The 17,440-nt window shown below is 39.1% G+C and overlaps 2 protein-coding genes and 1 pseudogene across 2 annotated transcripts; 1 reads left to right on the forward strand and 2 right to left on the reverse strand.

The window, feature by feature from the left end:
* Positions 1–1,055: 1,055 nt before the first annotated feature.
* On the reverse strand, positions 1,056–1,799 carry LOC121785928 (dicamba O-demethylase, ferredoxin component-like). Its single transcript, XM_042184412.1, has one exon. The coding sequence runs from the start codon at positions 1,737–1,739 to the stop codon at positions 1,242–1,244; it is 498 nt and encodes a 165-aa protein (XP_042040346.1). The 5' UTR covers positions 1,740–1,799; the 3' UTR covers positions 1,056–1,241.
* Positions 1,800–8,692: 6,893 nt separating this feature from the next.
* LOC121786983 lies at positions 8,693–9,927 on the reverse strand (annotated as a pseudogene).
* Positions 9,928–14,330: 4,403 nt separating this feature from the next.
* Positions 14,331–17,319, forward strand: LOC121787500 (probable sodium/metabolite cotransporter BASS3, chloroplastic). Its single transcript, XM_042186236.1, has 5 exons — positions 14,331–14,866; positions 15,389–15,484; positions 15,576–15,882; positions 15,972–16,219; positions 16,852–17,319. Exons 1-5 carry the CDS (start codon positions 14,493–14,495, stop codon positions 17,087–17,089), a joined length of 1,263 nt encoding a protein of 420 aa, XP_042042170.1. The 5' UTR covers positions 14,331–14,492; the 3' UTR covers positions 17,090–17,319.
* Positions 17,320–17,440: the final 121 nt, after the last annotated feature.

The raw sequence follows: 17,440 nt of genomic DNA on the forward strand, positions 1-17,440 counted from the left end.
ATGATCAACACAAGAACTTGACACAAATAATATTTTTTTTGGCAGTTAAAAAGGACTAAACGTTTCAGCAGGAGAGTTTTTGAATTTCAAGCTTCATTTACCCATCTTCTAGAATTTTATATCAAGTCATCAAAATCTGTTTCAAAATAAAATAGATGGATTGTGAATGAATGAGCAAGAAACTTAGATGAGACTACCTGCATTCTTTTACAACTCCAGTGAAATAACCTTATAATTTAGTTGAAATCATTTCAGTATGAACAAATGTACTCTCAATTTTTCTTAGAAGCAGTGAGTGAACTAATGATCTTCAAACAAATCATAGGTCATTTTGACAATTAACAGAAAAAAGCTACTCCTGAGCTGTTTCCAAAGCCTGCTAAGTTTTGGAATCGGGAGAAGCAAACAAAATGACAAACTGCAACTCACTACACCAATGCATATCCAAAAGATCATCTGTAGAACGAGTTCCAGTTGTCCCATTCCATTTTAAGAACATTAAAATCAATAGATGGCATTATATGATATGACAAGCATCGTCCTATGTTCAGCTGAAAAAAGCAATACTTGGCAGATATAATACCATAATCTTTACAGATTCTCATGCATCCTGATATAAAAGCATACAACTACTCTTAATGGAGTACTACATATAACAACTCTAACTGGAACCAAGTTTTGGATTTCATCAAAATCAACTAGTTCCTAAAATAGCCGACGTCTTACAAACATTTAGATACTCAACTGTGTCCAAAAACGGGACTGATCTTAATATTTGATTGCATATTGCATAACAGCTCTAATCGAACGAGTTCTGGATTTCATCAAAATCAACTAGTTCCTAATATAGCCGATGTATTACCAAAATCTCGATACTCTGCTATTCTTGACAGTTGATTGCATGACACACTAGCTAGAGACATTTTTAGATTTCATCCAGAACAACAAATTTCAATTTATACACTCTAGCTTATGGCCTTAAAACACTATGCAAAAACATGAAAATGATGATATCAAACAACAACTAAGACATAAGAGCAACTGTGAAACATAAATGCTCAGCTCAAATCGAAATATTCACTGCAAATGATAATGAAGGTATGAAAAATCCAAAACCTGAAACATACTTCAACACAACATTGTCCTCAATTGATCCGATCAAATATCCATTTAATTCATGGAAATTATTTGAAATACAGAAGAAACACCTTACATCCGGCCTCAGCAGCGAGCTGAAAACCTTACGGAGTGTCCCAGGGCTTCGCCTCAGGGACGGCGACCACCATACCCTGCAATTCCGGAGTCAAAACCACCTGGCATCCAAGCCTCGCGTGCTTGTTCACAACGCGATTCCTCGAATTGCGATTCGAGTATTTCCTCAACACGTACTGCTCATCGTCGGACTGCGGCGGCAGCTTGTCGAGCCACTCCTGCGCGATGTGCACCTCGCACTCGGCGGAGCAGGCGTCGATCTCCTCCAGACGGTGCGACGCGGGATCGATTAACCCCTTGTTGGCCAGTGCCTTGAGCAGAGTCTGGCCGGTGAGCCCAATCACGTCTTGCTTGTTGCCGTCGGGGTCGATGGCGCTGAGATTGATGATACGATCGGATACTTTCGCGGAGGTGGTGCGCGCGGCGGCGGTGGCGGAGGTGCGCGCAATTACGGCGCGGGAGGAGAGGGAGAGAGAGGGTGATTTGGAAATTTGGGAGGCGAGTTTCTGGAGAGTGGAGATCGCCATTGTTGAGCTAAAGAGGGTTTGGAGCGGAGAAATTGGGGGAAATTTGTGAATTACAGTACACTGATATTTTCATCTTGGGCTTTCAATATAGACGCTTGGGCCGGCCCGGTTTTTATCTTTGTCCGCCAAATTTAAATACTGTATGTATTTTAATTTAACATAAAAATGAAAACCCAAATCCAAAATTGAGCTAAGACAAGAGAGACTTTTGAAAATTATCTCAAGATGATTTCGAGCTACACTGCTATATTTCTTGGTAGAATTTTGCCGAATTCTAAATCTAAATTCTCCACTTTTTCCAACGCTTCTCCACATTATCTATCAGATCTGGTATGACAAAAACGGATGTTCAACCCGACACTGTCTCATACAATGGATAATGTATGCTAGGAGACATGGATAAAGCTAAAAACATTTTGGAATTGTCATTGAAATCTGGAATCAAGCCTAATGTTATGACCTACCATAGCTTGATGAATACATATTGCAAAATGAAGTTTCGCGTGTATTTGCCATGATTCCTGCCAATGGATTAGAACACAATTGTTTCCTAACATAATGCTCAAAACCATATTTTGTGAAGGCAAATATGAAGCTGTTGTTCAAAGAAATGGAAGCTTTGCAAGTGGTTCCTAATATAAAGACTTGCAATATCTTGTTGGATGGTCTGTGTCGAGCTCATAGTATTGCTGAAGCGTTTTCCATGTTGCATATCATGGATGAAAAATGCATAATTCCCGACATAGTGTCATATAATTACATCCTCATTGAGGGATTGTGCAGCGATGATGATAATGTTATGAGGATTGGGGCAAAACTGCACAATCAGTTCAGTTCGGTTACCAATATACTGTTCGGCGATTAGGGACCGATATGCTGTTCGGCGATTAGGGACCGATATGCTGTTCGGTGATCTGACGAACTGCAATCATGCTCGGTGACTGGTCGAGTTTGTAGTCGTGCTCAGGGATTAACCGAGCTCAATGTTCGGTGTTGAGCTCGGTGCTCAGTGCTCGGTGTTGGTGTTCGGTGTTGGCCGAACTTAAACGTGTTCGGTGTTGGCCGAACTTAAACGAGTTCGGAGTTGACAGTTGTTATTAACTGATGCACGTCGTCGGATGCGACTAGTTAGTTAGCTTTAAATGAAAGCCGTTAGGTTTGAACTAGTTGTTAGATAAGTGTTAGTTAAATAGAGCCGAGCTGTGAAAAAAAGATAGAGAATTTTTCATCCATGAGTTTGTAATCTTCCACACAAATAAAACACAAGATTTCCATTGACTCTCCAAGAATTGTTTCTTGCTTATTCATTTTCATATCAAGTATTCGTTCTTCTCGTTCCGGAATCGATCTCGTTGTGATAACAAGATTGAGTCGCGTATCTGATAGCATTACAAATTGGCGCCGTCTGTGGGAATCGAAGAAGGACGACGAATTCAACAATGTCTACCGCAAAGTTCGACGTTGAGAAATTCACCGGCGAAAATGATTTCGGCCTGTGGAGATTGAAGATGAGAGCTGTTCTGATGCAGCAAGGCGTCTGGGATTATGTGAAATCCAAGACGGACAAGAAAGAGATTCAAGGGATGGATGCGGCGAAATGTCAAGAACTGGAATACAAGGCGTATAGCTCGATTGTCTTGTGCCTCAGCGATAGAGTCTTGAGGGAGGTTCAGAAAGAGGATGATGCCGCGGGAGTGTGGGAGAAATTGGAGAAAATATATATGGAGAAGTCAATCTCCAATAGGTTGCATCTCAAGCAAAGATTGTTCAACTTTAGATTTTCTGACTCCAAGAATCTGGCGGATCAGCTGGAAGATTTTCGAAAGTATATAGATGATCTTGAGGGTGTGGATGATCCCATGAAAGATGAGGATAAAGCTTTGATGTTATTGAATGCTCTGCCTCAGAGTTTTGAGCAATTCAAAGACTCAATACTTCTTGGAAGGGATTCGAAAGTGACTTTGGAGGAGGTATTTTCTGCATTAAAGCTGAAGGCAATGCAGAAATGTGTCAGCAAGCCAATCGATCAAGCTGCTGAAAGCCTCAATGTGAAGGCAACTTCAAAGAAACAATTCAAATTCAAGAAACCCCCATCTGACAAGTGGAAGCCAAGATCATCTAAGGAAGGAGATCAAAAGGAATCTAGAAGCTGCTTCTGGTGTAAGAAACCAGGACACATCAAGCAAAATTGTTTTGCTTGGAAGAAAAAGCAATCTGAAAATCACAAAGGAGATGGTACAGCAGCTATCACTGAGGAAATTGAAGAGGCAAGAGCTCTCAATGTGGTGGAGGATAGCCCATTATCAAGGCTATGGATCATGGACTCAGGCTGCAGTTTCCATATGTCCTCCAATCTCGACTGGTTCCAAGATTTAAAGGAATCTGAAGGCTCGGTGTTGCTGGGAGATGACCATGTGTGTGATGTAAGGGGTGTTGGGAGCATATGTTTGAGGATGGACAATGGAATTTTCAGAACTCTCACTGATGTGAGATACATCCCATCCATTAAAATGAATCTTATATCCTTGGGTCTTCTTGAGAAGAATGGCTACGAATTGACTCTCTTTGGTGGAGAGATGCTTGTCAAAAAGGATGGCCAAATGATCATGAAGGCTGTCAGAAACAATGTGCTCTATTATCTGAAAGCTGAGGCAGTTGCTGGAACAGCTAACAACACACAAAAGACCATCAATTGGCATGCTAGGCTGGGCCATGTGGGGGACACTGGGCTGATGCAGCTGGTAAAGCAAGGCATTATTCAGATGGCTGATTCAGAGATACAAAGAGCCATTGGATCGTGTGAAGAATGCATTCTTGGCAAAAACAAGAAGCTGCCATATGGAGTGGGCAAACATAACTCAACACAACCTCTCCAATATGTTCACAGTGACATATGGGGCCCTGCACCAGTAAATAGCATTGGAGGAGGCAGGTATTTCTTATCATTTGTTGATGATTTTTCAAGAAAGGTTTGGATAATGATCATGAAAGAAAAGTCAGAGACCTTCAAGAAATTTCAGGAGTGGTGTACTGCAGTTGAGCTAGAAAAGGGGAAGCCTTTGAGATGCCTAAGAACTGACAATGGGCTGGAATTTTTGTCCCATGAGTTTGATGAGTTTTGCAAGAGAAAAGGAATTAAAAGGCATAGAACGGTGCCTCACAACCCACAACAAAATGGGGTCGCCGAGAGAATAAATAGAACCATTCTTGAAAGGGTAAGATGCATGTTGATAGCATCTGGAATGTCAAAACCATTTTGGGCAGAAGCAGCCTCCACAGCTGTTGTTTTAATCAACAAATGCCCCTCTGCTGCCATTGAAAATCAGACTCCGGATAGTAGATGGTATGGATCTTATGGAGACTATTCAAAATTAAGACCATTTGGGTGTAGAGCATATGCTCACATCAAACAAGGAAAGCTGGAACCAAGGGCTCTCAGATGTGTGATGATAGGCTATCAGGTTGGAGTTAAAGGTTACAGATTATGGTGCTGTGAGGAAGGGAATAAGAAGGTTGTCATCAGTAGGGATGTTATTTTCAGGGAATCTGAAATGCCTTTCTTCATGAAGAAAGTTCAGACTGTTGAGTTTGAGGTGGAGGGTCAGAGGGAATCCTCATCTGATGCTGTAAGAAGTCCACCAGATACTGTGAGAAATTCACAAGAAACCAGTGTTGGTGGATCCTCTGAACATGAAAGTAACATCAAGACTCCACAGAGACTGGTTGCAAGAGACAGAACCAGAAGAAGGATCAAGCTCCCTTCCAGATTTCAGGATTTTGATATGATGCACTATGCACTGGCCATAGCTGAGGAGATGGACTATCATGAGCCTTCAAATTACAAGGAAGCAATAAGGAGTCCGGAGAAGGATCAGTGGCTATTAGCCATGCAGGAGGAGATTGATAGCTTGTACAAAAATCACACATGGATTTTGGTGTTGAGGCCAACTGATCAGAAAACAGTTGGTTGTAAATGGATTTTTAAGAAGAAAATTGAGGCCTTCAACAACAATCAAATCAGATTTAAAGCCAGGTTGGTGGCCAAAGGCTTTACACAAAAGGAGGGAGTAGATTATAATGAAATATTCTCCCCTGTGGTAAAGCATAGCTCCATCAGGATTCTACTTGCCATTGTTGCTCAGAGAAATTGGGAATTGCAGCAACTCGATGTCAAAACAGCCTTTCTTCATGGAGAGCTCGAAGAGAAAATTTACATGGAGCAGCCTCCTGGTTTTGTCCAACCAGGAAATGAAGGAAAGGTGTGTTTGCTGAAAAGAAGCTTGTATGGTCTAAAACAAAGTTCAAGACAGTGGTATCTCAGGTTCAATGAGTTCATGCATAAGATCGGTTTTGAGAAGTCTTTGTATGATCATTGTGTCTTCATCAAGAGAAGAGGTGGAGTTGCTGTGGCATATCTACTATTGTATGTAGATGATATGCTGATCTCTGCAGAGCATAAGGAAGAGGTGGAGTTAGTGAAAGGTGATCTGAAATCTGAATTTGATATGAAGGATCTTGGAGATGCAAAGAAGATCCTTGGAATGGAGATCATAAGGGATAGAGACAAGAAAAGGATATGGCTAACTCAGAAAGATTACATCAGGAATGTGATCAAGAAATTTCAGATGGATAAAAGCAAACCAGTGAGTGTGCCCCTGAGCCAGCAGTTTAAGCTCAGTGTAAATCAGTGCCCTAAAGATGATAGTCAGAGAAGAGAGATGGATAAAATCCCATATGCAAACATAGTGGGAAGCATCATGTACACCATGGTGTGTACAAGGCCAGACATCAGCCAAGCCATAAGTGTTGTGAGCAGATACATGGCAGATCCAGGTATGGAGCATTGGCATGCTTTAAAATGGATACTAAGGTATCTGAATGGTACTCAGGATTATGGCATACTGTTTGATGGAAGTAAGAATTTTGATGCACAGCCTCTATTGGGATATTGTGATTCTGATTTTGCTACTAACATTGACACAAGGAAGTCCCAATCCGGCTATGTTTTCTGCATGTATGGAGCTGCTGTAAGTTGGAAGTCGAGTTTGCAATCTGTGGTGGCACTCTCAACAACTGAGGCAGAATATATTTCCATGGCTGAGGCCGTAAAGGAGAGCATGTGGCTGAAAGGAATCTGCTCGGATTTTGGAGTTGATCAAGGAGCTGTGACTGTATTATGTGATTCAAATAGTGCCATATGTTTGTCAAAACATCAGACATTCCATGAGAGGAGCAAGCATGTGGATGTTAAGCTTCATTTTGTGAGGGATGAAGTTGAAATGGGCTCAGTGAAGATTGAAAAGGTAGCTACTGAGCACAATGCAGCTGATATGCTAACAAAGGTGTTGCCCGGACTTAAGTTGAAGTATTGCATGGATTTGGTGAATCTGATTCAGCTGAAGTGATTGTGGAAGATGGATGAAATCTATGGATTGTCCAGTTATGTCCCAAGGTGGAGATTTGTTATGAGGATTGGGGCAAAACTGCACAATCAGTTCAGTTCGGTTACCAATATACTGTTCGGCGATTAGGGACCGATATGCTGTTCGGCGATTAGGGACCGATATGCTGTTCGGTGATCTGACGAACTGCAATCATGCTCGGTGACTGGTCGAGTTTGTAGTCGTGCTCAGGGATTAACCGAGCTCAATGTTCGGTGTTGAGCTCGGTGCTCAGTGCTCGGTGTTGGTGTTCGGTGTTGGCCGAACTTAAACGTGTTCGGTGTTGGCCGAACTTAAACGAGTTCGGAGTTGACAGTTGTTATTAACTGATGCACGTCGTCGGATGCGACTAGTTAGTTAGCTTTAAATGAAAGCCGTTAGGTTTGAACTAGTTGTTAGATAAGTGTTAGTTAAATAGAGCCGAGCTGTGAAAAAAAGATAGAGAATTTTTCATCCATGAGTTTGTAATCTTCCACACAAATAAAACACAAGATTTCCATTGACTCTCCAAGAATTGTTTCTTGCTTATTCATTTTCATATCAAGTATTCGTTCTTCTCGTTCCGGAATCGATCTCGTTGTGATAACAAGATTGAGTCGCGTATCTGATAGCATTACAGATAAAGCTTCACAAGCAAAAAATGTGTTCGTTGAGCTACCATCCAAAGGCTTGCAGCCTGATGTTATAACTTATAATATTCTCATTGTAAACAAGAGCACATTGCCGAGGCCAAGGATTTGATGGTGCAAATGGTAAGCAACGATTCTTTGCCTAATGTTGTGACATATAATGTTTTTGTGCAAGGTCTTCTCAAGTGGAACAAGATGTTTGATATAATTATGGTGTTAGAAGAGATGGATTCAAGGGGATTCACACTTAGCAACACCACTCTTTTGTTGCTGATTGAATCTTTGCAAGTAGAAGATAAAGATAGTGTTCTTTTTCATAAGGTCAAGAAACTTGTGCGAAAGGATATCTTTTGTAGTTTTGCTTGACTTGAGATTCTATTTAAGATAGCAACTTCTTTCTTACTTTGATATAATCAAACTCTTACTAGATACTGGTATATCATGTAAGAATTAATTTGTATAGAGTGTGATGAAATTAGTAATTCGTGAATGGGGTTGAATTTATAATTGATACTTCCTTCTATCACATAAAAATAACAAGTTTTGAAACGATACGTGTTTTAATGCATAATTAGTAAAGAAAGAGACAAAGATAGAAAAAGGAGTGAAAATAATGTTAGTAGAGAAAAAGTATTGTGTACAGATCATAATGTGTAAGCCTTCACACAATCTACACTATATAACAAATTCATTAGATGGAGTTGGAGACCTAACATTTATTTATTATAAATTCGAAGTCACGCAATCTACACTATATAACAAATTCATCTTATTTTGAGTAGATGGAGAACTAACATTTTGAGAGTAGAATATAAATAGGTTAACTAATATAGTAGTACTAGTATCTTTGTCTCATACGAAGACGTCAGGGCAACATTGATTTTCATATATTTGTGCCAGCTAGGAAGCGTGAATAGAACTCCAACGACTCGAGTGGCTTGTATTCCGGCACAGTGTGCCCGGCCCCCTGTGCAGTCGAGATCCGAGGGTCAGTATAGTCGATCCATTGGGGAAAGATGAAGATAACAATATGTACTCAATCAACTAATATCATGTGTTTGCATACCTTTATGGTGAGGAAATTGAGATTGTAGTCATAGCCCTGAGTGAACCTACGTATTCACCAAACGAAAAAACACAAGTCACATTCAGAAGGAAGGAAGAGAGAGTCTTGTGTAAAATTGTCAGTTTATGGGTGCCCATATCCGAATTCAAGCACAACGAAACATCATTAGATAATAAATATACCATCTTGGATCCAAATATGGGTACCATCTTACAGATTTTCAGGACACGTCGTTCAATGTCAGATCGAACCACCATGAAATACAATAAAATCGATAAAACTCCTTAACAAAGTTAGCATGAACATACCCACTAGCTTGGCCTTTCACATACACTCACCAATAGTCTTGTATCTGATCCATCTTGTCCAAGCTTCAGTTCCGGTAAACGGGACACACATATCATGATCTCCACTGCAACCAAGCAAAACGATCATGTATAGCCTCGAAAAACACCTCAGAGCTAAACATAAGGCAACGTTTATATGAGGGCACGATAACCGCGTGACGTGAGGTTCTGGTGATACTTGATCATGCTCCCAGCATCATGGCTAAATACAATCCGGTCCGTGCAAAGATCCCACCTTCCGGCTAGGTCTGCCTGGTGGAGCCGGCATGATCTTTAGTTTGTTACGTACCAACTCAACGAAAAAATGTAAACCTTATGCTGTCAGCATGAAGCGCCTTCCTAACTGCTTCGTTGTTCAACCATACGTCCGTAACCTCCTCATCCTACACATTGACGAAGAAAATCAAAGTTGTCAAGAAATTCTTTGGGGCAAATTGTTGTTTAAATCTTACCGTACAAGGGACATTTTCACCATTTAGAAGTTGGGGCCATGTAGGGACATGTCCGTCTCTAACTGGAGCTCAATAAGGCCATGCACGCCCAAAAATCCTTTTTTCTAACGAGTAGAGACCTTTCTGTCTCTCCTAATCTCCTGAAGCTTAGGGGCACATTCGTGTTCTTGAGCTGAATGAAACTTGTCGGGGCATGATAGCACGACTCAAGTATGTCGTATATATTTAGATCGCTGATAGCTTGGAACGACATAAAAAAGGAGCAAGCTTTCCCGAGCAATGCAGGTATTGGTTCTGTGTTTCCCCTAAATGAAATACACCAAAACATCAATTTTCATATCTCCTAGTTGAGAACATTTGATTAACAATGAGATGGTTTCAAGAAGCTGAATTTTCCTGTACATTTTTTGTGAATCTGTCGATTGATCTTTCCAGCTTCCTAACAGAGAATATTGATACGAGTATCCCTCACGACAGCGAGAAGGACGCCTCCGAGGAAGTGGATCGCGAGGCTGCACCGGAGACACCCTCGCGCGGGCAGAAGAAACAAAGCGTAGCAGCGACGACGAGAACGTTGAGGCCAAGACACCGAATCAAGCCGCCGCCCTTCGCCGGCTCAATTGCTTAGCAAACAAGAAACCTAACGAGACTGATCTCGCGCTCAGCCGCCCTTCGCCGGAGTAATCGCTACGTTGGGCGCTCGACGACGACGGCAACCGTTTCTTGATTGTGTGGGGAACTTCAACGTTGAAGATCGATATCCTTAACAAATATCGAAGCTAATAATTAAAAGCTTCGACTTTCATGTTTCATGCTTGAATGATATCGTGCATTTGTGTGCAAGGACTAAACGGCCACAACACAGAATTCTTACCACTGAACTACAGAGACACTTTATGTTTTTAAGAGAGACGCATGTGTGTCATGTGTCGTTCAAAAAAATTTGAAAAATTAAAAGACGCATGAGCGTCATGCGTCTTCATGTAAAACGCATCTCCGTCATGCGTTTCCCCAAAGCCGGAAAAAAAAGTCCAGTACACTCGAGGAATGTTATTTGTGGTCTAGAACAAAAAAAGAAAAAAAAACCAGAATAGTGTTTGGAAGGGAAACTGCCATTGAATCCAAGGAGCTTTGCAACAAAACTGCCATCAGACGCAGATAAATCTGGATTGCAGCTCAATGCAATTTGAATCAAAATGATTATCTCTCCTGAATTTATATAATCAAAGCTAGTTTTTTGGCTTACAAGTAAAGTGTTTGTGGATCAAAAGTGGTTAAAAAGTGGGAAGTTACAATGAAGGCATTTCTTTGCACTCTTATTTTTCTTTTACTTTTTTTTGTTTGGGTTTTTTAATGCCTCAAGTAGTAACCCTTAGGCATTTTGGTGAATGAAATCATTAAATAAAGTAGTACTACTATTAACTTCTTTTTTAACACTACTGCAACAAAAAAGGGGTGTTTGTGATGTTTTTCACGTACAATACATATAAAATACTCCATCCGTTTCATAGTAGTGGAGACATTTCTTTTCAGTACAAAAATTAAGAAAAATTGTGTTAAGTGAGTTAACTAAAGGAAGAATAAAGTGAGAAATGAAAAAGGTAGAGAGATGAAGAGAGAATAAAGTAAGAGAGAGTAAAGTAGATGAGAATAAATTTGTTTGACTTTTACTAAAAAGGACTCCACTACTATTGAACGTATCACAATGGTAAAATGACTTCACTACTATGGAACGGATAGAGTATTATACTACTAACTTTTAAATGTCATATAGAAGCAAAACAAATTACGAGGAGATAACTTTTGGAAAGAAAGAAGATTAGTGATTACAATATGTTGAGAATTAGTGAAACCAAAAGCTTTGTAAGTGCATGAAATTAAGAAGTTATATTGGAAATAAATTTTGTTTCCATAAAGTGAGATTCATTTTTTAACTTTTTTATGGTCTATTAGAAAGTACTCCGTAATACTTATATAACGTTTGAGGTGATCCTTCTAGTTTATAGTGTATTTGTCAAAATGAGAATATTTAGTTTACTAAAATGTCTTCCATTACTAAAAGGGTTTTATTTATTTAGCAAACATAAATTTTAAACCATTCCAAAAAGAGATTTTAGTGTAATGTTGGTAGTTACAGTTTTGATAATTGAAATGGGACATGTAAGTGAAGTTGGAATATTTGGGGAAATCAAAATTGATTTGTGCAAAAGTCAACCATGTCGTTGAATTAATATTCCAACCCGGTCCAAAGCCTCCTGTTTCGAAACAAGCCCGATTTCAAGCTCCACCACCCGGCCTGATATTTAAACCAGCCATCTCATATTTATGTGGAAAAAATGGGATCTTTTTTGCTTTCTGAATAGTTCTTGGGCAGTTTAGGATGGTTTTGTAGTTATAGTATTTCTTTTATACTCCAGTTTGGATTTGATTTGAACAAGTTATATATCCTTTGTGTATGTTCTGTTTTATTAGTTAAGATACTCCTATGCTATGATGGAATTATTTGGGAAGCTGCAAGTACTGGAATGCTGCTAGGATGACATGGTAGATCTTGCACAATGATGTACATTTAGCTCAATCATGTCGAATTCCTATGTTCACAGATGTACAGAGAGTTGAGAGAAGTTGTTGCCTTGCAGGTGAGTGGCTCGTGGTTAGGGATTCAGGTGACTGATCTTGATTCTTGCCTTACTTAGGAGATTGTTATGTTCATTTCCTTTCTTTTTGTTGTTGTGCATTTATGTAGTACAGTACTTGTCTGGAAAATAATGAATGAAAAAGGGGCCCTTTTGCCTTGTTGATTTTGAAGTATTGAATGTTGTGGAGTCTGCTGATTCTTACAAACTCTTTTTTTTTTTAATACAGCCAAATGATGCAGTTTTTTCTTCATGAAGAAGTTATGGGTTGGAGTTATGGAGTGACGGTTTTCACACAAAACTGCAGTTGGGAGTAGTGATGTTTCCAAGATGGTGAGAACATAGTAGAATCTTTTGGAGGGAAAGTGAAATTGGTACATTTAATTAATATAATTAGCTCCATTCCATGAAACATACTCCTATATAGTTTGCATTTGATTTGAAGATGTTAAGATATATAGTTTGCTTCCAAGTGTTGCTGGTTAGAGGATGTGATTGAATAAATGATGTCTAAGAATGCTGCGAATGCAATGATGTACATTCAGCTCAATCACGATCAGCATTGATCAGCATAGGGAATCAATTATCTTGTGGACTTTTTCGAGATGTCTTTGCTAAACAGCTTTGGCTTTTGACCATGTCTTTTATCACAAACCTAGCTTTCATATTTTTCAGGACCATACATAGCTTGTTATGTTTTTTTTTTGTTTTATATTGTATTCTATTCTATTATTATTTTCATTCCTAATAAATTGTTTTTGAGATTATATAAAAACCACCGTTTTGTTTTTTATATCCTTCAAGTTTAATGGGTAAAGAGTATAACAAATTCAGCTGCGATTATTCATGAAATTTATAAATTTCTTTAATATGTAAATTTGATTCATTTTTGTTAATATATATATGGCCAACCCTTTTTCATATTATTTCATTTATCAAGATGAAAACACAATAGAATAGAATATCTGTATAAGCTACGAGCTAGTATTTTAAAAATCAAATAACAATTACTACAATTTAATTCGAATCTATTCACAATTTCATTGTTTTAATGTCCTAATTTATGATTATTCTCAATGCCTTCAAATTTGAGTCTTCACTTTTGTCACTGTTTGGATAGAATACGTTTTAATTTTAGAAAATTGACACGCAGTAGTATTTATTTCTATTTTTTTCCCTTCGATAATTAATCGTGTGGTTGTCTAGTTTTCAAGTTTGTGCCGCATGAAAGAGATGTGTTTCTGTCTAGCTTTAATAATAACAAAATATGAAAATAACCCCGCAACATATCAATGCTTTATAAAACAACCATACGCATTAGTTAGCGTTTATATTATGATTTAGATATTTTCCTCATTTTTATGACATATTCCGTTGAAAATACTCGATCCTTTATTATGGACAGAGGAGAAAAATTAATACTACTACTATTTTTATTATATTTTGTTAGTGTGAACAATTTAATGATAGATAAATAAAATTATGTACCTCTAGCTATTTCATATAGGTGGTGTTCGGTTAACATAACTAATATCATGAGACTATTCATCTAGGATTAAATTATGGGATTATTTTAGTTGGAGGGGAAAACTATGACTAATTATTATAAAACTATCCATCTATGATTAAGTTGTGGGGTTCAATTTTATGAATCAAATATGATACATATTTAATCATGAAATTTAATCTTTTCTTTCTCAACTTAATTAATACTACCAACACAAAAGTTATGTATTGATATGCATGGCCCAAGGTTAATACGTATCAACCTAAGATATTTGAACCAATAAATTATTAAAACTACTAAATTAAATCCTAGTTCTATTAGTTTTTAAAATTATTGTATAACAAGATACAATATTGAAGCAAAACATGTAGTAATATGAAAACATAAATATATTACTACTACTGGTATTTACACTAAAGAAGTTTCGAGAATTGAGCAATAAATCAACTACTATGGATTATAATTGGTGCTCCTATAAATTCAGAATTTATATCTAGTATTTTGAGACTACAACCAATCAACTTCCTAACTAAAACGAGACAGCAAAACGTGACTAAATTTATTGTTTATGTTATTATTATTTTCGAATACACTTTATTTTATCACCTTATCACCTCCTCCTCCGCCGTCCAAAACTCGCCGGAAAACGCCAAGTTATCTCCGGCGAGCCAAGCAATGTCACAAATTCCAAGCCTCTCGCTTCAAACCGCCCCCAAAACTCTGCTTCTCCGCCATATTTCCGCCTCCAAGTGCTCAATTCTCGTAAAAGCCAATTCCTTTTCTCCGATTCCAAACGCGATTTCGCGAAACTACCGAGATGTTAAACGGGGCTCTTTGATCGCCGTCGGTTGCTCTACTTTGTCTCCCTTCATAGGGAGGGTTGGGCTGCACAAACGTGAGGGAAATTTCACGCTGCTTTCATTCGGCGCCGAGAACACGATTACGGCGGAGGATCAATCCGATGGCTCTCAGGCTTTGTCGGCGCTGCTTCCGGTCGTCGTGGCTCTCACCGCCGTCTCCGCCCTTTGGAAGCCATGGACGTTCACTTGGTGAGGATCTTTTATTTTTTTAGGGATTTAATTTTGTTAGGATAGTGTTGAATGTTGTTGATCATGTGTTTGTGAATTTGCTCAGCCGGAGTTTTCTGGGCTCAGTTCGAACTTTTTAGTTAATTTCGTTATATTAATTAATGATTGGTCTTCGGTTTTGAAGCATGAAGAACTTTTATTTTTTGGTTATTGTTGTTCATCGTTGATAGTTAAATCAGTTAAAATATCTTAGATTGAGTGTAATTCTTTATTTTACTGACAAGTTTCCTTTATGCCAGTTCACGACTACACTGACAGTGATTCTATCGATTAGTTTACAGTTATTTTTGTTTGGTAGGGTTCTTGTTATATCACACATATTTGTATATCACACAGCTTCAATTCATACGCTGTGAACTGTTTCAGCTCCAACCTATTTCTTGTTTGTGGGGATTCTTGTTATTGAACATTACATAAATTTAATGCTTTCTTAAAGTTGTGTATATCTGTCTGTTTTCTTGTAAACGATAGAGGAACGTGCAGGGTGTCGCGAAAACTGTACGCTCCTGCACTCGGAGGAATCATGTTGTCTATTGGGATTCAACTTTCCATTGATGATTTTACCCTAGCTTTCAAGAGGTTTAATTTACTACACCTTCTCAAATTTGGTTGCATTTGGATTAAACTAGCATGTGAAAACACCTACTCCATGTGTTTGTCTTGTGTGCAGACCTTTACCATTATCCGTTGGATTTATAGCTCAATATGTTTTGAAGCCCGCCCTTGGTGTGTTCATTGCACGTGCCTTTGGGATGTCCCCGATGTTCTATGCTGGTTTCGTTTTGATGGCTTGTGTTGCAGGGGCACAGCTGTCTAGCTACGCCAGCTTCTTGAGCAAGGGAGATGTGGCCTTGAGCATCCTCTTGACCAGCTCCTCGACCATTGCCTCTGTTCTCGTTACTCCTCTTTTAACTGGCCTTCTTATTGGCTCTGTTGTCCCAGTCGACGCTGTGGCAATGTCAAAGTCGATTTTGCAGGTGCTAAGCAATTAGAACGGTTGGCCGGTGATTTTGATTACCAAACTGTAATTTTGTCTTGAGTTGATTTTTTTGTCCTTTTCTTTCAGGTGGTTCTTGCTCCTATCGCTCTTGGCTTGGCGCTGAACACTTATGCCAAACCCGTTGTATCCGTTCTGCAACCCGTGATGCCATTTGTCGCGATGGTCTGCACTTCATTGTGCATTGGAAGTCCTCTTGCCATAAATAGGAGCCAAATCCTTTCGGCTGAGGGGCTGAGATTGATTGGTCCAGTGCTGGCGTTTCATGCAGTTGCGTTTACCTTGGGATATTGGGCCGCCAAGATTCAACCTCTCAGGCAAGTAACTCGGAAAACTTACCTATATTGCAATGTCTTTACATGACACGAGGCTGATGGGACACTATAATTTAGATTTTGATCAGATATATGCTAAATTTGGGAAAAAATGTTCTAACCTCTTTAGCTGTTCTTTGTTTCCTCGCGCTTTGAGATCAAGATTTAGCTCATTGTGCTAGACTACACCGCCACAATATCCAGCACTATCTTCTCCTCTTTCAGCTCGTTTAGATTCCACCAACTTCATATCACACAAAAAACCAATCCTTTTTTCACAAAATTCACCCTACACAGCAAAAAAAAAAAAAAAAAACTCGAATAAGTCTTTGAAGCAGAGATGTTCAACAAAATTCTGGCATTTCTTGGATAGAATTCAGTGTATAGCTTAGCACTAGGAATAAGTGAAGTGGAAAGAGTAGCGTGTAAACTATATCACACTCTACTCCAAATCTTGATTTCGAACTCTGCAATGTGCATATGCTCGACATTGATCTACTCGCTTACCACTAGGACTAAATGTAGAAGAGTAGCACATAATCATCTATATGCTTCAACACCAAATTTTGATTTCGAGCTCTGCAACGGTCATATTTGCTCGATGCTGATATACTCCATAAATTGTTCCTCATCAGGTTAGAAGAAGAAGTTTGCAGAACAATATCACTGTGCACAGGAATGCAGAGCTCAACCCTAGCGGGCCTTCTTGCAACTCAGTTTCTCGGAAGCACCCAAGCCGTGCCCCCAGCTTGCTCTGTTGTTGCCATGGCCATCATGGGCCTCTGCCTCGCCTCTTTCTGGGGTAACGGGTACAGAATCAGAGACTTACTGACGTGCCTAGTCCCACGGACTGGTTCGCCCGCCAGTGCCTGAGGTAACTGCTCGTTTTAATTTTGCGTAGTCCCAGGTCGCCACGCCACAGGGATAGTATAGTTCAACTATGGGGTAACAAGTATAGCTGCAGAAGGTATAGTTAATTTAAATAGAGGTTTTGGTTTGTTTTTTTTCTTGCTTTTTTTCTGCACTTGATATTCTTTATGTATAGATTATAGTGATCTAATTTTATATAGAAATTGATGGAGTATAACTTTCCACTTTCTCAAGTGATGCCATGTGTTTTGGGCATGGTAGGGTTACATGATCGTCGCGAGGATATGAAAAATCATCAAGTGATCGATTTTTTGTGCATACATAGAAAGAAAGATTTATACAAAAAGCTAAAAC

Source organism: Salvia splendens, chromosome 22 (genome assembly GCF_004379255.2).
Source record: "Salvia splendens isolate huo1 chromosome 22, SspV2, whole genome shotgun sequence".
Lineage (NCBI taxonomy): Eukaryota > Viridiplantae > Streptophyta > Magnoliopsida > Lamiales > Lamiaceae > Salvia > Salvia splendens.

Excerpts from the sequence above, each read along its gene's own strand:
- LOC121785928 (XM_042184412.1), bottom strand. The coding sequence starts at position 1,739 with ATGGCGATCTCCACTCTCCAGAAACTCGCCTCCCAAATTTCCAAATCA.
- LOC121787500 (XM_042186236.1), top strand. The coding sequence starts at position 14,493 with ATGTCACAAATTCCAAGCCTCTCGCTTCAAACCGCCCCCAAAACTCTG. Across the intron at positions 15,883-15,971 it reads TGTCAAAGTCGATTTTGCAG|GTGGTTCTTGCTCCTATCGC; the intron begins GTGCTAAGCAAT and ends CTTTTCTTTCAG. Across the intron at positions 16,220-16,851 it reads GCCAAGATTCAACCTCTCAG|GTTAGAAGAAGAAGTTTGCA; the intron begins GCAAGTAACTCG and ends GTTCCTCATCAG.